Raw genomic sequence first — 23,562 nt, forward strand, 5'->3', positions numbered from 1 at the left:
ACACGAAGCTATGTCGGGCGTAGTTCGAGTCACTACAGATGACAAATTGTTTAAGGCCATTTGTCAGGGCCTGCTGGAGGGTGATCAGCACCCCAGCTACTTCCGCATACTGACTAGTCTTTGGTCCTAGCTTATAGCGGGTCGGCCCACAGGGAGTATTGTCTTGCCAGACTACTCCTACCCCTGCTAGCACCTGCTGTTCGTGGCGAAAAGAGCAACCGTCAACATAGGCCATGGGTAAGCCCTGGCCCACGTTTTCATCGTAGTACCGATGATTGTTCGGTAGCTCAGCAGCGGGAATTGTTTCTGGAGCTTCCATGTCAGTGTCACAGCCGTGACACACTTGGCCCAAAGCCAGGCCCTGTCCCAGGTACATTTTCTTGCTCTGTGCATAACGTACCTCTATCTCATAGCCTTGTAGGGCCATCATCCATGCCACAATCCTGCTATTTGACACCCTGCCCGCTTTCAGTCTCTGGCTATGCAGGAATGTCACCGGTTGGTGGCAGGTTTCGATGATGATCTTTTGTCCCCCTACATAACTACGGAAGTGTTCTACCGACCAGACCGTAGACAACAGGGCCTTCTCGCAGTCCAAGAACTTTTGCTCCACTGGGCTCAGGGCTCGACTGGCATACGCCACCACCCTTCGCTCTTGGTCATATTCCTGACTCAGAGCAGCCCCAAGGCAGTGCTCTGAGAACCCTGCTTCAAGGTAGAAGACCTTATTTTTGTCAGGGTAGGCCAAGCACGGCGCACTACCGAGTCTGCGCTTCAGCTCCATCACAGCCTGTTCTGAGGAAGGTCCCCACTCAAAGGGCACGTCTTTCTGCAACAGCTTGTGGAGGGCCTTGCTATTTCAGCGTAATCCTCAATGAACTGCCGGGAATAATTACATACTCCCAGAAAGCTGCGCAGTTCAGACAGGTTAGTGGGCGACTTCATATTCTGGATAGCTTGGACTCTGCTGGACTGTGGCTGTATGCCTTGGGCTCCAACCAATAGTCCCACGTACTCCACTTGGGTCCTACACCACTGTCCCTTAGCCAGAGACAGTTTGGCCCCTGCACGGGAGAGCTGGGTCAACACATGCCTGATCTCGGCCATGTGTTCTTCCCAGGTCTGACTCCGCATCAGAATATCGTCCACATAGACCAGGTTGCCCCTGGCGGCTGCATCACTCATGGCTTTGTGCAGAAATATGTTGAACTCCGCTGGGGAGTTGGAATACCCAAAGGGGCATCGATTCCAGGTGAACTGCCTGTTTCCAAAGGAAAAGGCCAGTTTGTACTGGTCTGTCGGTTCTACCTTAAGTGCTTACAGACCGAATGGGTCAGCTGAGGTGCTACCTGGAAGTAGTGAGCAAACTTCCTTTTTCCGATGGAGATGGAAGCTGCACAGCTTCCTTTGCTCCAAATAGACCTATGAGGTGGGGGTGCCCACCACAGAACCTGTGATTGCGTCACCAGGGTCACCTGACGGCTTCGCGACAGGTCCTCGAACAGACCTTCACTGATTATGGACTTCTCAGAGCTGAGGCTGAGAATTACATCATCAACCTGCACTTCTGCCACCTGGACCCCTCCCACCACCATGGGGTGGTAGTCCTGGCCCCCCTGAGGTACCAGGGCGCACAGAAAGGACTCCCATTCATTACCGGACAGGGAGATCCACTCTTCTTCAGGGATGAAAAAGGGGTGTGCTTTACCTGGCGGGTCAAGCAGCTGCTCGGAGCACTGCTCCTGTAGTTGGGAGACCGTGGGAGTGCTGGCCTGGGCAGGACTTCCCTGTAGTTTTGGAAAGCAAGAAGAGACATTTATTTCTCGTCCAGAGGAACCAGGAGGATCCTCCAACTCAGCTATGGTGTTCAGTGGGCACTGTGTGATCACAGCATAACCACTGAACCCCCCTTTTTGCTGTACGACAGGCTTAGGGTGCTTGACCTGAGCCCACAATTTTCCACGCTGGCAGTCCACCAGAGGCTCCAGCCTGTCAAGCAGGTCTTGGTCAATGAGTAGTGGCTCTGTTTTAAACCTAGAGATGTAAACAGGATGCACCACGTTCATTGGCCCGAACCTAAGTGCCACCCACACTCGGTGTGTGATCCTGGCATGATCCTGGGTATAGCTGGAAATATCTATCTTACACGGTTCTACCTTAAGTCTGATGCCTTTTCCTTTCGCTACTCGTTTGAGCTCACTGAGTAGATCGGCTGACATCAAACTAATTTCAGCCCCAGTGTCAATCAGTGCTTCTCTATCTAAGACGTTTTCAAGAGAAACCTTGATATAAATACGCCTTGCTTTGCCTTTCTGGCTGAGATTCCCTAAGAATTGTTGGAAGCCTGCCTTTTCTTTGACTTCAGGGGCGGGGTCAGCGCCCAACTCAGAGTCACAGCTTTCTTCCAGGCAGGAACCCTCCCACCCAATCAGATAGACTGAGGGAGGGGTTTGGGATGGATCCCCGCCTCCTCCAGTGAGAAGGGGCGTGGTCCCCCTAAGCTCATTCACGCTTCCGGCATTCGGTGCGGAAGGTTTACCCTGTCCTGATCTCTCAAGCAGGGCTTGTTCAAGCCTGGCCAGGCAGGTTGCAGTCGACTCCCTTCGTCCAGCCTTCTGATAGGCTCTGCCTGTGCCCTTGCCTTCCCCGTAGCGCTCACGGCGGCTCTGACGCTTAGTGTGGTCCTGCCTGCCTATTTTGCGCCGGGGCTTAGCGGGCTCAGGAACCTCAGCTCCCTCGAGCTGAGGCGAGTCGTCAACCCTGCTGGCTTTAGTGGCGAACACGGCCAGGTTTTCGCTCTGAGGAAGCAGAGACTTCAGCTCCCCAGGCTTTTTGAGCCAACCTTCTAATGTCAGCCATTTTAATCGCTTTTGCATCAGTGTGCATCACAATCATTTTCCTGATTGAGGGATGCAGATTAGCAATGAATAAACCTTTGAAATTCACGTTCTCTTCGCAACCCTCTTCATTCCGCCCTGCAAAATAAGTGCGCCTAAGCCTCTCATAATAGTCGCGAGGGGCTTCAGCTTTTTCGTGCTTAATATGGTGCGCAGCGGCCACGGCAGCTATGGGATCGATAAAAGCCGAAAATTCTCCGATCATTGCCTGACACAGCTCCTCAAAGCTATTACAGACCTCCGGTCCTTGTCTAGACATCCACTTGTGGACCGCTCGGCTAGTAGTTTTCCTTACTAACATAGCCTTTTCCTGTTCGGACGCTCCGGGCATAAACTGCAAAGTATGTCTCAGCTCATCGATGTAGGTTTCCACATTATTCCCTGACACTGACGGGTCAAACCTTTCTACATCTTCGGCTAACTGCCTCAGGGAGTGGAGGTTAATTTTTACGGTTTCTCCGCGGGCAGGGGGACGGCCGTGATCAGGAGCAGGGGGTCTATGCCTGAATTGCATCGCCCTTGCGTCTCGCGCAGGACTCGGCGATCTCCCCCATGCCGATCCGACCACAGACCCTGGCCGGGAGAAACCTCCTCCCGGCGCGCTGGGTGAGCGCTCCGGGCTGCTAGGTGGGCTGGCATGCAAGTGGGATCTAGCCTGTTTTGGTTCCAGGACGGCAGCATCTAACTCCTTTTGCCTTTCCTGGCTGAGCTCATTTAAACGCTCAATTTCTTTTTCTTTTTCTCTCAAGCTCGCTTCCAGGTCTCTCCTAGCTACCTCAGCCGCAGTTTCTCTAGCAGACAGGTCATCTAATTTACCTAAAACTTCCCTGAGTCTGTCTTCACTTTCCTCATTTTTCACTCTCTTTTCTCTGATTATATCCAACAACTCAACTCGCTCCGCCTTATATCTTTCTAGCTTTCCCTGAAGCTTTTGAAACTTTGTCAGCTCGGACAAAGACAGTTCCAGCTGTTTAGCTAGATTTAAGGCGAAACTCGATAGGACCTGAACTGCGTTCACGGACCCTCCTGTGTTAAGCTGGTTCGCTACCTTAGCTACTAAATCTATTTGCAGCTTCTCAATATCATCAAAGTTCAACTTTTCGATACCGCTCCCAGTAACCAGGATTGTCGTCGCTAGAAATAGTGCTTATAAGCGACTCCACTTCAGACATTTTAGCAGCCATTGTCATTACGTCAGAGAAACTTTAAGAGTATTACTTTTTTTTCTTTTACCAAAATACAGTATGGAATCTAAACACCCGAGCAGATGGATTTCCAATCAGCACACATTACACTAAACGCTAGAAAACAGGGGGATTTCTTTACGCAGTTATCAGCACACCCGGTATTCGCGTATAGAAGCCCTGGTGCTGTGCTGAACTTGAACTCACAGCAATATCAGTTATTCAGTGCGATTGATTCTCATTTCATTCTAAACTCGCCCGCCCAGGGACGCCATTAAATGTAGTGGTTTGATGGGTTTACTGAGACAATTATCAATTGTAGCAGTAATCACGAGGTTGTTCGTTGGGGCTTTTAGAAAATCAATCGTCAGAACAACTAACAACGCACACACACGGGTTCAATACACGAGATACATTTATTAATATAAACTGTGCACCAAACATATACTAGTCTGCCTAGATACGAGCGGCAGACCTTACTGTGAGGGTTATCAATATACAAGGTATATAATCTCGAAGAGATGCAAACACAAAGAGATACACAACAGAGAATATATGTCAATATATATCGTTCGGTTACCAAATCGCTAATCAGTGTTATTACCCACTGTTACTCTAAACTCGGAAGTAAATACATTACTCATGAATTAAATTGATAACAACTTGTGTTGAGGTACAATTAAATTCTCGAGACGCAATGTAGAACATGGGGTTTACTTATCCACTGTGTTTGGTTTTGGAATTTCCCGGCACGAACACCAAACCAGCTGACAGGCTCTGTTGCAGCCTCTGTTGCAGCGGTTGTCCAATGGGCGTTGTGTCGGCGTCCTCTGGCTACCGGCCAACCAGTCGAGGTGCAGCTCGGAGTAGGACGGGCGGAGGAATCTGACTGCGGCGCGCAGGGCAGTCGTTGCTCCGAGGGGATCTACCAGCAGTCCGGCTGGCTAGTAGAAAGTCTCTATGCACAGAGTGTGACCGCGAGTCCTCACAAGTCACTCTTTTGCCTGGGAAGAAGCTGGTTCGTTCCCGGTCCAGCGCTGCTTCTGAATAAGCTATTCAGGTTGTCGACGAGGGTCCAACTGTAGGCTGCCGTTGATCAAGCGGAGCATTCACGTTGGTAGAATTCTGAATACGTACGGGATCCTCGGCCTCGCGCTTAGAACAAAGTCCAAGTCCTTTTGCAGACAACAGCAGTTGTCACGTGATTGTCTCTGAGGATGCGCGAAAATGGCCAAGGAGAGCCCAGAACTGAGCTTGCGCTCCCTTTTTGATCAAGACCCAGATGTGTGCTGATTGGTTGAGAGTTTGGCGGGCATTGGAGACCCACGTGGTATTACCACGCCCTGCCAGTCCCTGATTGGTTGGTCAAGGTGAGATATAAGTCACTTACTCTTGACACTTAGGAATGCAGTCCAGATGTCCATTCGGCACTCCCTAGACTGATAGGCGCCAGTGGATGACCATTGATCATGACAGCCAGGCTTAGCTAATTGCATCCCCGTCTGGGAGCTTGCTTCTTATCAAAAGAAAAACATCTTAAATCAGCTTGCATGAATTCTTTCTCTGTGGCTGCACCACAGAGATGGAGGGTGAGATGGGGCCTCCTTTAGGAGCATACCAACGCTTAATTCTGTCTTATTAACAAGCATTGCCGCTACACTCTTTAAGTGGTAAGAATATCCTTCCTATCTGTGAAACAAACTCTTTTCTTTGTGAAGGCCATCTCAGGAGATGAACATATTAAGAAAATAACAGAGGGGAATGTATTTCATGAAATCATGACTGAAATAATTAAGTCTTGCATTGAAGTAAAATAATAATTTAATACTTTAAGTACAAAGCATTGTCCTGTGCTCCAAAGTTAATATTTCACCATCAAATCCCATAGTGCTCTGTTCAAGACCCTAGGAGTTCACTTGTGTCTTTGTGAACGATAAGTGGTGCAGATAATACTTGGTGAGGAAGATTATCTGCAATAAAAACGTTGAGTTTCAGGCCTTTTCACATTTTGAGATAATTCAGTAACTTTATTATATGTGCTGTTTACGTTCTTCCCAATGGAAATGCAGTGGCTGCCGCTTCTCAGATAACCAATTGCATACATGTGTGACTCCGGCAGACTTCAGAAGCTCCCGTGTTTATTTTGGGTGATTTCAATCACTGTAAACTGGAGATGGCATTGTGTGTGTTTGAACAGTATATCAAATGTGGGACGAGAGGGAAGAGAGATCTAGACAAATGCTACGGTAATATAAAACAAGCCTATACCGCCAAAGTCAAACCTCCTCTGTCTAACTCTGATCACAATACCGTTCACCTCATCCCCACTTGCTCTCAAGAGCAGCAAACCTTTCACTAAGACTGTAAAAGTATGGATTGTTGATAGTATTGAGATGCTGAAAGGGTGTCTTCTTTGCACAGATTGGGAGATATTTCATAATCTGGAGGTTAATGAGGCATAAGAGACTGTTACAGACTACATTATTTTTGTGTGGGGAGTGTCATACTCAAGAAAAGCATAACAGTGTACCCAAATAATAAACCATATATAACTAAGGATGTGATAGACTGCATCAACCGCAAAAGACTAGCTTTTAAAAACCAGGATCAAGTGCAACTGCAAATTACTGCAAAAAAAGCTTTAACTAAAACTCAGGAATGCAAGGAATCAACACAAGGAGACAATGGAGAGGGACTTTAAAACAATGAATTCCAGGAGGTTGTGGCAACCTCATGAAAACAGTCACATACAGTACATGAATTCTTCAAAGAAGAGCTTCCATACAATGGATGAGCTAGCTAAAGTAAACAAGCTGAATGCCTTTTATCTGAGGTGCATGCGATAGTATATTAGATACTACCACAGCTGACAGTAGTACTGGTAGGCTTGCAATAAGTCCGCAGATGATCATACAATCTTTCAAGCACATATGTGCAAAAAAGGCAACAGGCGCCGATAGCATCTCTGCCACTGTTTTAAAAACTTGCATGGAGGAATTAACTCCAGTGCCCTATTTTTCAGAACTCTGTTGACTCTCACTCTGTTCCTGCATTGTAGAAAAAAACCTATAATCGTGCCAATACCCAAAAAGCCTTGTCCCTCAGATAATAGTGACTACAGACTGTTGACTACTATTGACATTTGTTGTTATGAAATGTTTTGAGAGAATGATGGTATCCATGCTGTGCTCAGAAGTGAACACTGTACTAGATACATATCAGTTTGCATACAAACACTAGCGGGGCACTGATGATGCAATTAACAGCATTATGCATCTGGTTCTTAAACACCTAGAGGCCCCCATTGCCTATGCGTGGCTGCTGTTTGTTGACTTCAACTCTGCATTTAATACTTTTTTAACCCCACCTGTTGATAAGTAAGTTGAAGCAAATGTCTGTTAACCATAACATTATAAGATGGTATCACTCATTTTTAACAAACTATACATAGTATGTCAGGGTCAATAAAACTCTTTCGAAGTCACGATCCATTAGCACAGGTGCCCCTCAGGACTATGTGATCTCACCAGTTCTATTCACACTTTATACAAATGATTGTATGAGCAGTAGTCAAAGCAACTTCATTTTCAAATTCTCAGATGATACAGCTGTGGTTAGCTTAATGCAAAGAGGAAGCAGTTCATCTGTGTACATGCCAGAAATCCAAAGGTTTGTGCAATGGTGCGACAACAATAGCCTAAGTTCGAATGTTAATAAAACAAAACAAATAGTTTTTGATCCTAGAGCATTTGGTGATCACTCACAAGTAGTAATCCACAACAAACCTATCGCTCAGGTTGATTTATATAAGTACTTAGGAGTACACATAGACAGTAACCTGTGCTGAACTACTCATGTTGAGAGTGTTTGCTCCAAAGTTCAGCAGTGCTTACATTTCTTATGAAGACTAAGAGTATTTGAGATTTGACAGGAAATAATGCTACTCTTTTACCATACTGTAATCGGGAGCATTATCAGATATGGTGTAACAGTGTGGTTTGGTAATTTATCAGTTCAATTGAGATCGCAAATTACCCATCTCATCCAAACAGCTTTAAAAAGTCATGGGAGTGAAACAGCACCCCTCTCTGCAGACAATCTTTGAAAAAGCCATAATTAAACAGGCAGAAAAAATATATCAGATCTTTCCCACATCTCCAATTCTGAATACCAACTTCTTCCTTCTGGCAAATGTTTTAGGATTCCCAAATGCACTGTAGGTCAAACAGATACAAACGTTCTTTTGTTCCAGTATCCATTAAAGCTGTCAATGCAAATGGCAAGGATAAACAATTTTTTACCTTTACAATCCACTTGTGTGCAATATGTTTTGTAATGTGTTATAAATGTTATATGTTGTGTTGTGCATATATGTGCAATAGAGTGATATGCAATGTTTTTTTTTTTTGGGGGGGGGGTGTGCATTATATTTAAATGTACAGAAGTGCTGTGTGTCCACAAAAAAGTTCCCTCAGGGGATAATAAATCTTTCTTATCTTAAATACCAGGAGATATTTGGTAGATACATTACCTGGAGCTAGAACTCTGTGGTGAGTCACATGTATCCTTTAGGAAGAAGTGAGCTGGCCAGTCTAAAGGACCAGCTTTAGGCAGAGGAAATACTGTTATTTCACTGGGGACTTAATTTAATTTACCAAGATATAGGTGAAGCAGAAAAAAGCTGCCAGATAGACCAATTCTATTGTTGGGAGAACAATATTATTGCATCGATTTCAAAATTAATAATTCTGTTCAATATATTCCCATTATTCACCAAATTTATTCTTTTAATTCTGGTACATTCTATCAATTCATCAAAACAACACCTGGTACCTATTCATGTGTTTTGCTTATGGAGCACAGGTGCGGCACTGTGAAGATGGCATCTGTTACAGACAAGCAGAAGTCAATGTTTAGGCACATGCAGTACAGTGCCTGATATAAGAGATGAATAGCTTAAGATTTAAGAGTTCCGGTGTAAAGTAACCCCACCTTCCTCTGGACGACACCATCCACCTTCTCTAGCTCTCCAAGGATGGACGACAGGAGAGAGGACTTTCCAGCACCCACTTGCCCCACCACAGCAATGAGAGATCCATCTACAATTCTCATGTTCAGACTGGCAACACAGCAAACAAATAAAACTCCCATGGGCAGCAACCACATACACACTTGTTCACATTTCAAGAACTTTGCAACAATTAGCATTATGCATGCTGGTAGCTTTAGTTGTAAATAACAAATTAACATTCCTGGCCTCAAAACTTTTCCAGAAGTGGTAAGAACCTGAGACATCACAACTGGATGCTTTTAAAAAAAAGACACAGCAGACCTGACACTGAATCTTCCACATTTTTTACATTTATTGTCAAAATCAAAAGAAACTCTCACATAATGAATATTAATAAATCAATTCTGTCTCAATAAAATATCCAACACTGTTAATTAATTTGGGTTTGAGTAAAAAACTTTCTATTTAGTGAAAATATTAATGAAAAATGATTAAGAGAAACACTTAAATTCCACTGTGCATAAAGGTGAATAAAGGTTCCAACTCACTCTTTCAACACTACAGGTTCAGTCTTATCCCAACGGAATGAAGCATTGGTAAATCCTACTGCAAGGTCTGTGACAAAGTGAAGTGTTTAAAATGTTTGATAGAATAAATACTTCACAAGAGAATTAATTAAATTAAAACTGCCCATGGTGACATTGTGTGAATAAGTGTGTCCCTGCTTCACTGCACAACCTGAAGTAATTCTGTTCATAGTCATCTAGACACACACAGGCATGATCAGGACAAAAGCATGTGCAATACATTTCCAAGTATAGTTAATTATGTTACTCAAGTTTAAGGCTTTCAGGCCAAGGGCTCTGATCATGGCGGATTAAAACATACTAACAAAAGCAAAGTAGTGATTTCTTACAATGCTTACATGTAAAAACCATTATATGTGTTTTTGCACAAACATGTATACACTTAAGAGGGTTGTGCAGTACTTAACAGACATAAAAAATATTATTTTATTAAAATTTCCTACATACCACCAGATTCAGATGTCTGAACATTTTCAGGATTCAACTCTTCACTGTTGAGGAAGGTTTCCAAGCGACTTAGTGATACTTTCATCTTCAAAAATACACAGAGCTCAATTCAATTACATTCAGAGAATTGTTATTTATATACAGATGCAGCCATTCAAAATGCACGGTACAACTCCATACCATGTAAAATTATCTACAGTTCACCGCGTTATACCGCACTACGTGATTGGCTGGCCAAAATGACCAACAGGCGGCACATGTGGTGCATTGGTTGTTAGTGAAACAATTGCTTTATTTAATCTCTTTACTGTGCATGTTTAAATCCACTTAATAATGAATATTAATATGGAATATTACAACTAAAGGGAAATTTTAGTAGCTGAGCATAAAAATAAGTGGTGTCTGAAGGTCATAAACGATATTAATTTAGGAACATGAACATATCATGTAAACTGTATATGGCTGGTATTGATAGTTTAAATAAAAAATACACACCAGTATTACACTTTATTCCTAAACATTTTAAGCATCAAAGTCTTTCATTCGGTTACATACTGTGATTTTTTTTGGAAAAGTTTTAACGTGCTCCTTCTGACTATATTAAGCTTATATACTTCATAAAGCTATAATGTTTTAACCTTTTCTATGAATACTTGCGGTCGTTATTGCAGTAAAAGAAACACATACTTTTTAGAATTTGATTAATAGGGAATATAATATGGAATCTTGTATCTAAAGAAATTAATAATTATATAATTATATTCATATAGCTCAAATTATCACAGTAGTACACTTTCTTTTAAAACATCTGCATCAATTTGTCTCATTCACCCGTGATTACTTGGAAACGTTTTGCCTGTCCTGTTCAGTTATAGCTTAAGTTGTCAAGTGGTGCGTTGATGTAATGGCTTTGGCATATGACTTGCATGCTGGAGGTAGGGGGTTCGAACCCAGCTCTTGCCATGAGTTTTCTTTTACCAAATAAATATTTCTTTGAAAAACTAAAATAGTAAATATTATAGACACTACATTGAATTTGTTGGTATTTCTAAATATCACAACACGTTCAAAGTTAAGTGAGTTAAGTGATTAAGCTTTTTTATGAATTATTGCATTCGTTATCACAGTAAAAAACCTCATACTTTTTAGAAACCGCTAAAAAGGGAATATAATATGGAATCGCTTATCTAAAGAAATTAATAAGGATATTAATTTAAGGATCTAAATATATGTAATTATATAGCTGGTAGTACTACTGTAATCCACTTTCTTTGTAAACACGTTTTATTTTTAATTTGAGTCATTTACGCATGATGAAGTATGTACACTATATAAACATGTTTTAGTTTTTTTGTATATATATATTATAACATATTCAATGTTAAGTTATATTAATAATGAAATAAAAACGAGAATACTGTCAACTGTTCAACCGGTTTAATTCAAAACAATTTATTCAGTGGGGCAATTTAACAGACGCCTCAAGCCTTAAAACGAAATCGTACAGATGCAGCCATTCAAAATGGGTGGGGTATTTAGCGGTATACCCCGGTGGGCGAGTCGCGGTATCACGCAGTATCATGGGGTTAATCGCGTCATTTGACGTCATGCCGGAAAGTATCAGTATCAGATACATGAGAATCCAGGCTTTTTTATCAACGCTTTCTTTTCCGTATACCAGATATTATGGAACCACTTCAGAAGGGTGTCAGCCAGTCAGATTCCAGGAATTGGTACTTTAAAGAAAAAATACACACCGGTATTCCATTTCTCCCTAAACATTTTAAGCATCGAAGTATTTAACTAACATGTGAAATAGCGTGTGAAAAACTGGTAGTTTTAAGCTTTTCTGCTAATATAATATGGAATCGCGTACCTAAAGAAATTAATAACGATATGATTATATTCGTGTACTGCGACAGGGCTGTGTAGGGCTGTTTCGCCTGTGACTTTTCTTTTAACAAACATTTCTTCGAAATAAATAGAATAGCAATATTATGGACAATCAATTGACTTTTATATTTCAAAATATCACAACATGATCGAATCTAAGTCATTTTTGATAACAATGAATAGTCACCTTCTTCCCTTCTGACAACGGTCCCTGCTTCTGCTTCCTGCTTCTATTGTGTGTGTGTGTGTGTGTGGGGGGGGGGGGGGGGATCCCTTCAGATCTCCCTTCAGATCTCCCTTCAGATTTAAAAGGTTATTAATCATATCTTCGGTGTTGCATCTTACCAGTGCAGCTGATCTTTTGCTGCCTGAGTGGGTCAACTATCACAAAGCTTTAGAGAACCTAACATTTCTATTATCAACAAATTGTAAATTTGTAATAGAGTAAATTTTTATAGAGCATTTCGCAATCACACATTTGTTTCCAATCATGCAAAGTACAGTAATTTTTGAGAATCGATTCACCATGCCTTTCACATGCTCATAAAAGAGATTGATTTAGGAACATAAACATATTACCGTATGCAAACTATACTGTATACAGTATGTATATGTATATTTAATGTCTTAACTGTGCCCGTTTAAGTATTGAATATTTATATGGAATTTTACCACTGAAGGGAAATCTTAGTAGCTGAGCATAAAGAATAGGAGCATACTGTAACGCGTGTGAAGGCCATAAACGATATTAATTTTGGAACTTAAACATACAGTATATGGCTGGTCTCGGTACTTTAAAGAAAACATACACACCAGTATTCCATTTCTCCCTAAACATTTTAAGCATCGAAGTCTTTAACTAACGTGATACTGGAGTCAACAAGCATACTTTTTAGAATTTGATTAAAAGGGAATATAATATGGAATTGCGTATCTAAAGAAATTAATGACGATATAATTATATTCATGTACCGCAACACAAGAATAGTACACGCTGTACATTGTCTGTTGATAATGTTTCTGTAGTGCTTTTTCAGCACTCTGCATGTGACCTTGCCGGTGGTGGAGTGGGTTAGGTTCCTGACTCCCATGTCACAAGTTTATTAAGATACTTAGAAGACAAAGATATCAATTTATGTTGCATTTGTCATATGTGTTTTTTGATTTACAATCAGACAAATGCAACATAAATCTGTAATCTTTCCACTTGTATGTCATCGGAAAATACAAGAAGTTTCTGCTTTGTGTAAGGATGGTATCAAAAAGTAATCTAAGTGGTGAGAAAGCTGTGCTCCTCAAAGCGCTTTACAGGATAAAAACAATAACAGCAATAGTGGCTGGGCAAACGATTTTTTTATAGAAATACAAAAAGAGATATAATGATGTGTTCCAGCTAAGACATTAACGAGTACAACCCCCCTCTCTGCAGGAGTGCTGGCTGTGACGAATTAAACCAGTTTCACAGGTATTTTCAAAGTAGAAGGGGGCGAGATTTCCAGCTTAATTTTCGTGTTAAATAATTTTTTAAAATTAAAGTTCATTCTATACAGCAATCGCATATCTGTGTACCGTTTCATAAAACTTTCATGCTTAAAATGTTTAGGGAGAAATGGAAGACTGATAATGGAATGAATGATAAGTGTCGCAGTTTAAATAATTTTCGGAGTAAGAAATTATGAAACGCTCTGTTAAAAGCAAGGGAATTTTTATGTCCGTTGCAGTAAAAGAAAATGCCTGACAAAGTAGGGTTGGACAGATTCCAAGTGCATTTTTGCAAATTACGTTGCATTGTCCAATGTGCTGCTGTAATACAATTTAAAATAAGTCTAAACTGTATCACCTTTATTTATGGGTTGCAATTTAGAAAAAGTCAAAAACCGCACTCAAATTGCAATTTAGAGCTTTCTGGCAAGAGGGGACACCCAAATTAATAATGTAACATGCCACTGTTTGTGCATGAACAAACTTATACTGCTATTTTCCTTAGATACGCAATTAAAAAAAAAAAATTTGAATCCCCGGCGGAACACATTCCATAAGAATCAGCGCTTTTATATATCGCCTTTAAAGGTGGCTTCTCAAAACGCTTTACAGGATAAAAATAACAATAACAGCAACAACAACAATATTGTATTTCATTGCACTTTGAAAACCAAGTAATAACTTAACTATATGTGCAAACGTTTTATGATATGTCGCTGTTGTGAATGTCTGTGGAGTGTATCTTATTTGCCTGTCTGTCCTGGCTCTCTCACTCGCCCTCCCCCCCTCTCTCCCTCAATTCAATTCAATTCAAGGTGCTTTATTAGCATGACAATCAGTGTTGGGTATTTACTTTGCTTTGAGATTCCACTTTTAAAGGTGATATATAAAATCAAGGCTTTAACTTGCTTTAACTCCGCAAGTCTGAGTTCTTCTGTCTGTCCTATCCGAACCGAAAGTATTACAATATGTATCTTTATAGCAGGTGGTGTACAACTTTTTAGCATAGATTACACTTTTATAAAAATGTATTTAAAAAATAAAAACGATTACAATCTAATCTTTCCACGTTTGATCCCTAGATCCCAAGAAAATTAAATCTAAACGGGGAGAAAGCTATGCTGAAAGTTTATTAAGATACTTAGAAGACAAAGATATCAATTTATGTTGCATTTGTCTGATTGTGAATCAAAAAACACATATATTTAAACAGGCGTTTACGATTTAAATCAAAACGCGATTCAAATCAATATAAATGTTTATTTTGTAACGCATAGGTGACTATTCATTGTTATTAAAATGACTTAAAGTCGATCATGTTGTGATATTTACAACATGATCGACGAGTGCCCCTGTCGGTCAACCAATCACATACCGCGGTACCGCACGTCATCGTGCATCACAATGCGCGACGCCGTAGCCAATTACCTCCGGTACGTGTCTGTACCGCGCACTTTGAATGGCTGCATCTGTATATATAGTAATTAGAATCGAGAATAACAAAGGTATTAAAAATACCACTGACACTATAATAATGTGTCTGGTAATTATTAACAGTATTAATTTAATAATAATCATTTCAAGCTTCTTTTTTCTTTTTCAGAGTCATTTTGCTTAATATACGTATTTATGAGACACAAAGTTTCAGATGTCAATAACTTTGTGAATAAATGACACAGAGCACGCAAAATACAGCTTTAATGATGGCAATTTTTTAAAAAAATTCACAGCTTTTATTTAAACAATATCTAGTACCTGGTTGCATTTTTAGAAACCTTAGTTTGAATAAAGTGGATCCCAGGTGCAAGTGATTTCATAACGCGAGAAGGCATTATGCTATATTTTGTATGCATCAGTTGAAGCCTCCTGAAGTCTCCTGATGTCTCTTAATGGGCAACCGATTCTTTTAATTTTAAGAAAATCAAAAATAGGAAACAATAATGTATGAGCCTCAAATAGACACTGCATGGTTTTAAAACCCATAAAGTGGGTTAAGTTAAAAACACAAAATCCACGAAAATGGTTATTTTTTTTCCTTGTGATCATCTTAGAATCTTTGTGTAAGCTGTAAGTTTTTTTAACTCTTTATTTCTGCACTTGAATTCTGTAAATGCAACACGCATTTCGTACAGATACAGTACAATCACATTCTCCTGTTTTCTAGTGGTGTGAAACGAATTAACAGGTGATTGAGAAAACAGCAAACCCACTACTGAGCTCAGTCAGAGAAGAGACAGCGCTGATTGTATTTCTCAATGTTCAATATTTTATATACAGATGCAGCGGTACCTGCGGTACGTGATTGGCTGGCGAAAATGACTGACAGGGGCACTCATGGTGCATTGGTCGGTAGTGAAAAGATTTAATCATTTAATCTTTCTAATCTCTTTACTGTGCACATTTTAATCTGCTTAGTATTGAATATTTATATGGAATTTTACAACAAAAGGGAGATTTTAGTAGCTGAGCATAAAAAGAAGAGGAGCATAATGCATCTTTAGGTCATAAACAATATTAATTTAGGAACATAAACATATTATGTAAACTGTATGGCTGGCATTGGTAGTTTTAAGAAAAAAATACACAGCAGTATTCCACTTTCTTCCTAAAAATTTTAAGCAACAAAGTCTTACATGTGCAAGCTTACACAGCTCCTTAGGTAAATTATCATACTTGACTGAGAAAGCTTTAGATAACATTTTTATTATCAACAAATTGTAAATATGACATTTTCATTGGCATTATTAATTTTTCACTTAAGTGTATGGTGGAGAGTCAGCTGTCAATGAGAACAGACCCTCCCTCTTAGGCTAGGCAAATGATTTTTTTTTTATTTTTTAAAAAAGAAATTAAAAATTAGATATAATTATGTGTTCCTGCTTAACTTAGACATTGCATGACTTTAAAAGCTATAAAAACAGGTTTCGATAGTTAATAACCACTTTTTTTGCGCAAAAAATCCTCGTCATCAGATCTTTCTGGGAGAAAATGTCTTTTATGTGTTACAAAAAACATTCACAAGGAGTGTACCATTAAAGCAGAGAAGACCACAGCACACTTTTTGGCTCTGTATGTCACTCAAGCCATTTCTCTTTGACACTTTCTTTAGTCATAGAGGTTGGTAGATGCCTCCCCCCTCGCCCTTCCTTCTGCCTGCCTCACCTGTTCCCGTTTTTAACTATTCTGTGTCCGAATCGCAGCGGGTTGCAGGCTCTGTGTCATTTGTTCACAAAGTTATTGACGTCTGAAACACTGTGTCTCATAAATAGCCATTTCAATAAGCAAAGCTGAAAACCGAAGAAAAAAATGACTCTGAGAAAGATACAAGAAGCTTGAAATTAGCTTCAAATAACAAGAAGCTTTATACGATTTCATTTTAAGACTTGAGGCGTCTGTTAAATTGCCCCACTGAATAAAGTGTTTTGAATTAAACCGGCTGAACAGTTGACAGTATTCATGTTTGCAAATTCACGTTTTTATTTCATTATTAATATAACTTAACACTGAATATGTTATAATATATATACACAAAAAACCTGTTAATATAGTGTACATAGTACTTCATCATGCGTGAATGAGTCAAAAAAATAAATAAAACGTGTTTACAAAGAAAGTGGATTACAGTAATACTACCAGCTATATAAATACATATATTTAGATCCTTAAATTAATATTGTTATTAATTTCTTTAGATACGCGATTCCATATTATATTCTCTATTAGTCAAATTCTAAAAAATATGCGTTTCTTTTACTGCGATAACGAGCATGTGTTGTGATATTTAGAAATACCAACAAATTCAATATAATGTCGATAACATTTACTATTTTCGTTTTTCAAAGAAATGTTTATTTGTTAAAAGAAAACTCATGGTGACAGCTGGGTTCAAACCCCCGACCTCCAGGATGCAAGGCACACGCTTAAGCCATTACATCAATGCACGCTTAACAACGTCACAACTGTACAGTATGTTCACCTTTACCACTATAAGAACAATACAAGCTTTACAAAACAAATAATGTCTAAATGTTTCCAAAATGTCAAAAATATATTTCCAAAATATTTTAGCTGCTTAGTTACACAACTCCATATTAATATAACTATCAAGAGGTATTTAATCTGTACAACTTTGATGAAATTAAAGTATTTCAACATTCAATTAAAAAGTGTTTTTTAACTATTTTGTACAGCTTTTAAAGTCACACAATGTTTGAGTTAGGCAGGAGCACGTCATTGTATCTTATTTTTTATTTAATGTTTTAAAATAAAAAAATAGTTCGCCCATCGTGTTGATAGACTGTTCTCCGATTACCGCAATTGTAAAAAAATAAACCATTCCCCTCTCTCGTTTAACTTAAAGATTTCCCTTAAGAAATGCTTAAACACAAAATCAACACGTGTTCATTTAAGTGTCCTTCTTTCAGTTGAGTATGAATGATTAGCAACACATGGTCATTGTTATGATTTCTCTATTATCAAATCCCTCAACTAGTTCACTTGTGGTTATTTTGGAAACATTTTGGCATGTTCCTTTTAACTACATTGCTGTTGATATTGTAGCAATAGACAAAATGATAAGCTTGGAGTTTGTAACGTAGGGCGCTCCGAATGAGTTAAACAAATAAATGTATTTCCCACAAGCTATACTGTAGTGGCAGTACAGTAGCAATTTGAAACTATTAGTTGTTATTAATAAATCACTTAGCTTTGAACATGTTGTGATATTTAGAAATATCAGAAAAGTCATTATAGTGTCCATAATATTTGCTAACTTAAGTTATAAACTTAACTTAACTTAAGTTATAAACTTAACTTAAGCTGTAGTTGAAAAGGTCAGGCAAAATGTTTTCATGTAATCACGGGTGAATGAGTTAAACTGATGCAGACATTTACAAAGAAAGTATACTACTGTGATAATTTGAGCTATATGAATATGATTATATCGTTATTAATTTCTTTAGATACGCTATTCCATATTATATTCCCTATTAATCAAATTCTTAAAAGTATGCATTTTTTTACTGCGATAACGAGCGCAAATATTAATAGAAAAGGTTAAATCATTACAACTTTTTATTAAGTATAGTCAGAGGAAGAACTTTTCCAAAATAACCACAGTATGTAACCGAATGAAAGACTTTGATGCTTAAAATGTTTATGAAGATAGTGAATACTGGTGTGTATTTTTTATTTAAACTATCAATACCAGCCATATACAGTTTACATAATATGTTTATGTTCCTAAGTTAATATCGTTTTTGACCTTCAGATGCGTTATGCTCCTCTTCTTTTTATGCTCAGCTTCTAAAATTTCTCTTTAGTTGTAAAATTCCACATTAATATTCAATATTAAGCAGATTTAAACATGCACAGTAAAGAGATTAAATGATTAAATCTTTTCACTACCAACCAATGCACCACGAGTGCCCCTGTCGGTCATTTTGGCCAGCCAATCACATACCGCGGTACGGCATGGTGGCTCATGCGTAGTTGCCCGCAGTACGGGTTTGTACCGTGCATTTTGAATGGCTGCATCTGTATACATGTATATGGTACCTATATTTAAATGTCAAAAGTATCACTAAATCATGTTTTAAGATTTAGTTAGAGAGGTAAAAAACATGTTTGCAGAGATTGTACGTAGAAAATGTGAAAAGAAAACAGTAGAAACTGTGAAAGTTATTAGGATGTGAAGTTGTTGTGTCTTCTCAATAGAATATTAAGTCTTCTCATAGTCTGAACAAGATTTAAAAAGTTTCAGCTGATCCGAGTGAAATCTCTTTATCTCTACATGGCTTGGTACTTTTCTACATTAAATGCCATCAGACAGTCCTTGATTTCTGTCTAAATCTGTTCGGGTTTCCTTTGCAGGGCTTGAATTCATTTATTTTATTAAAGCACTAAAGCACAGCACAACAAATATATACTGTACAAGCTTGTCCCCGAATATTGACAAAGGAAAAGCTGCAGGATTTCAGAGAAATGCAAATGCTTGAAAAAGATTTTTCTTCTCAACAGACCCAATCAAACTGCCTGTTCAATACACTCTACAGCAGTCGCTTTGTGTCCTCATACAAAGTGTATTTCACCATTATGTCAAGCACAAATTTTTATAACTCCAAATTTAAAATAATTTATTTCAGTACAGTATAACTTACCTGAACAACAATAGATATGACTGTAGGCAAGTCAAAAAGAGGAAGACGTAAAATGTTAAAAAGGGTGATAGATGTGAACACTCTGGATGCTGTTAAAACATTTTCATCATCAACTAAGAGAAAGACACCGAAGGTTGCCAAGGAGACCTGTGGAGAATAATTACAGTAACTAGTGTTAATGTACCACTATGATAATACCATCTCATTTATCGCAAAGGACATAACACATTACAAGTGATTTGGCTACAAAATCTCAACTCTATTTTGGAGAGGAACAGACATATAAAAATAACTCATTCTAATTTTGAATAGGTGTTTCTAATATTCTATGTAACCATAATATGTGTATTGTGTCTGCATTTCCCCCAGTGATGAAATGATCACAATATGAGGTTGTCAAAACTGCAACAGACAAATTCATCTACTACATCTAAGCTATTTGAAGACCAGCACATTACTGTATGTTTCACATACTTCAATGTATTAATTAAAAAAAAAAAGATTTAGAAACTAAAGTAATTTGCAATCTAAGAATAAGAAATCAATTAACCCAAACACAAGTTATTAAAATACTTAAATCATCAAGATGAAACAAAGGAACTGACTGTGTGGTGCTGTGTGTAGTGTAGGAATAGCCATGCAGGGCTCTCACATCAACCAGTGTGATCTCTCGGATGATTGTAGGCATTTGCCCCTCCTTCAATCTAGAGTGACCTTCCAGTATCTGGCTGTGCGTGACATGTGACAAGATGTCGCTTAAAGGTTGGTGGGTAAGAGAACTCTGGATGGTTGTGGGGTTAGTAGCTGAGTGCTGATACATAAGAAGCATTCCAGTGACTATTCCACTCTGGTTTTGTATTTAAAAATGTACTTTTTTAAGATGGGGTTTAACTTTCCCTTTCTGGTTACCTCAGAAGAAATCAGCAGGCATTTTGTGTTTTATAATTATGTACGTCATTCCACAAGGTCAAACACAGTGGGAAAAGAGGCTGGCTGTACGTGCTTCCTACCAGAAAAGGCACACACGTCAGGGTCAGCATGGAAAATGCAGTCAGATACCCAGATGACCGCAGCACTTCAATCTCGCCTTCCCGAATTTCCCCTACTTTTTCCTGAAAGAAGGGCTCCCAGGAATAGAGCTTCAGGATCTGATTTGGATAAAGAGCAGCTTTTACCTCTATGTAAAATGATTTTACAATAAAGTATCTACCATTTTGTGTTTCTGGTTGAAACATTACATTTAAGTAATATGGTAGAAAAAGAATAAGTATGGCTTCTTTAAAAGAGCTATAAGAGGTTGCTAGTACCAATAACCTACTTTGGAAATTTCAGCTAAGGTATCCTATATTAATTGTAATACTTATTTCATTTATAAACCAGGAGTTTTCAAAGTGCTTAAAGAAAGTTAAGAATGAACCAATGCAAACATGACATAATATTTTCTTAAAATTTGACAATAAAAGAAACAGTAATTAAAAAAAATATATACAGTACTCATAATACTTAAAATGTTTTAAATAATCTGACCAAAAGATAACATGCTAAAAGTAAATACTAATGAATAAAAAACAGAAGCCGAATAGGGCACCACAGGTTATATCTGATCAACAGACACCCCTTAGGAAATAAAGATCTATCTACAGAATATGACAGATATGAGCTACAATACATGTGTATATTTTGTCAAAGAACCATTTTCAAGGCATTCTTTTAAAATGTAATGCTCTACTATTTCAAATACAGCCCAAGGTCCAATAAAACAAGGTAGGAAACAGCGTTTTAATCTGCATTTACCAGTAATTTAATACTCCTTGCATGGCTTCTTTACTTTGATTGAATCAAAACCCTAACTGGACTTTTTCTAAGGATGTTTTCCACTAAGAACTGAAGCATGTCTTTCTCAAGACCCTTGGTGAGAAACAGTAGATTTCAAATAGGTATAGAATAGACTACAATTCACCTATGCAAGCTAGGTTGCTAACAGCTTCCAGTCCTGTGAATGCTTTCACCCTTTTACACATGCTGGCCCAGTCTAGTTTTTTCACCTTTTCTACTGTAGTTATCTGATTCTATTTGTGGGTCTTGGAGTAGGTAAACTCAGAGAAGGTACCCCTGATAGTGAAAGGGATTTTAGATGATGGTGGATTTATTTACTGCAGCTGTTTAAAAGAAAGCTCAACTGCCTTTCACCCTCCAGGCTTCAACTGAAGAGATTAAGATCCAGAAGAACCATCTTCAAATCCACAAATTCTACAGTGAATTATGCTTTGTTGTTTTATTGTTTCCTTTTTTAAAATAAAATGAATAAAAATTATTCACAAAAAGAGATGTATTTGGTCAGATAGGCATATCCAATTATATATATATATTTGTTTTCAAAACTACACTTTTTGTTACCAGAAATAATGTTTTTAATAATTTCTAAAAAAATCCCAAATGCAAGTGATATCTAATACATATAGTTGCAAGAAAAAAATTGTGAACCCTTTGGAATTACCTGGATTTCTGCATTAATTACTCCTAAAAATGTGGACTAATCTTCAACAAAGACACAATAATTGACAAACACAGTCTGCTTAAACTAGTAACACACAAACAATTGTACTTCTTCTTGTCAGTACTGAACACGTCATTTAAACATTCACAGTCTAGGTTGGAAAAAGTATGTGAACCCTTGTACATAGTAACTGGTAGAACATCCTTTAGCAGCAATAACCTCCACCAAATGTTTTCTGTAGCTGCTGATGAGACTTGCAGAAAGGTTAGGAGGAATTTTAGGCCATTCTTGCAACATTTTTTGCAACTGTATCCTCTAAACACAACGCTGTGTAACGTGGTATGTGATTTGGCTGGCCAAAATGACCGACAGGGGCACTCATGGTTCATTGGTTGCTAGTGAAACAATTTAATCATTTAATCTCTTTACTGTGCATGTTTTAATCTGCTTAATATTGAATATTAATATGGAATTAAAAATTAAAGGGAAATTTTAGCAGCTGAGCATAAAAAAAGAAGAGGAGCATAACGTGTCTGATGGTCATAAACGATATTAATTTAGGAACATAAACATATTATGTAAACTGTATATGGCTGGTACTTTCTTTGTAAACATGTTTTATTTTTAATTTGACTCATTCATGCATGACGAATTGTGAGAGAGTGATAAATGGAGACAAGATAGAGGTTTCTTGTAAAAACTACATTCCCCAGAATGCAGTGGGAAATAATGTACCACCCTCAGTCACCTGACCAGCTGATGCACTGCATCAGAGAGAATGACGGATGGATTAGCCCATTAAGAGTGAGTTCATAATGCCAGAATCTCGTACTATCCCTACGTCTGCGAAACACCTGATCCTGTATTCTTCACACCTGAAACTGAGTCACTTCTTGACTGAGAAAGCATTAGAGAACTTTACATTTTTATTTTCAACAAATTGTAAATATAACGTTCACATTGGCATTTTACTCCTGATGGTAACTGTAACAAATTGTCACATTTCACATTTTTGAGAAACAATCATGACGTTCTCATCCAATCTAAGGTTTGATGTTTTTTTTTTTTATTTTGAAACCATGATCTCGACATGCAGGTGTGAAGTAGAGTTAAAAGCTTGAGATTTAAAAGGTTATTGTAATTACAGATTGTGCGAGCCGGCTTGCTGGCTTGCCAGCGCGGTGATGTCACTGCAATTCCCAGTGAATCCCTGTGAAGCCAGCATCTGAAGATGTTTATATTTAGAGGCAATTTATTAAAATAACTAACTAGGTATGGATACTGATATGCAAGAGAGGTGGAAAGGCTGTTTGCTTAAGCCAGCACTATAAAATAATTTATCCTCAGTGAGATGCTGCCAGCTCATAGTGGTTTTCTAACACTGTGTATAGTTCTATCCACACAGT

General features: G+C 38.5%; 1 protein-coding gene across 3 annotated transcripts in view; it reads right to left on the reverse strand.

Annotated features, from left to right (window-relative positions):
- LOC148830748 (ATP-binding cassette sub-family C member 1-like) overlaps window positions 1–23,562 on the reverse strand; it is a 291,300-nt gene that overhangs the window by 163,283 nt on the left and 104,455 nt on the right. For all 3 annotated transcript variants that reach the window (XM_088921193.1, XM_088921196.1, XM_088921194.1), the window contains exons 8-12: window positions 20,670–20,807; window positions 19,660–19,806; window positions 10,127–10,211; window positions 9,641–9,707; window positions 9,074–9,200 (exon numbers count right to left, since the gene is read on the reverse strand). In XM_088921193.1, coding sequence (XP_088777319.1) covers window positions 9,074–9,200; window positions 9,641–9,707; window positions 10,127–10,211; window positions 19,660–19,806; window positions 20,670–20,807 — 564 coding nt within the window. The remainder of the gene's footprint in view (window positions 1–9,073; window positions 9,201–9,640; window positions 9,708–10,126; window positions 10,212–19,659; window positions 19,807–20,669; window positions 20,808–23,562) is intronic.

This window comes from Atractosteus spatula, chromosome 7 (assembly GCF_055471065.1).
Source record: "Atractosteus spatula isolate fAtrSpa1 chromosome 7, fAtrSpa1.hap1, whole genome shotgun sequence".
Taxonomy (NCBI): Eukaryota; Metazoa; Chordata; class Actinopteri; order Semionotiformes; family Lepisosteidae; genus Atractosteus; species Atractosteus spatula.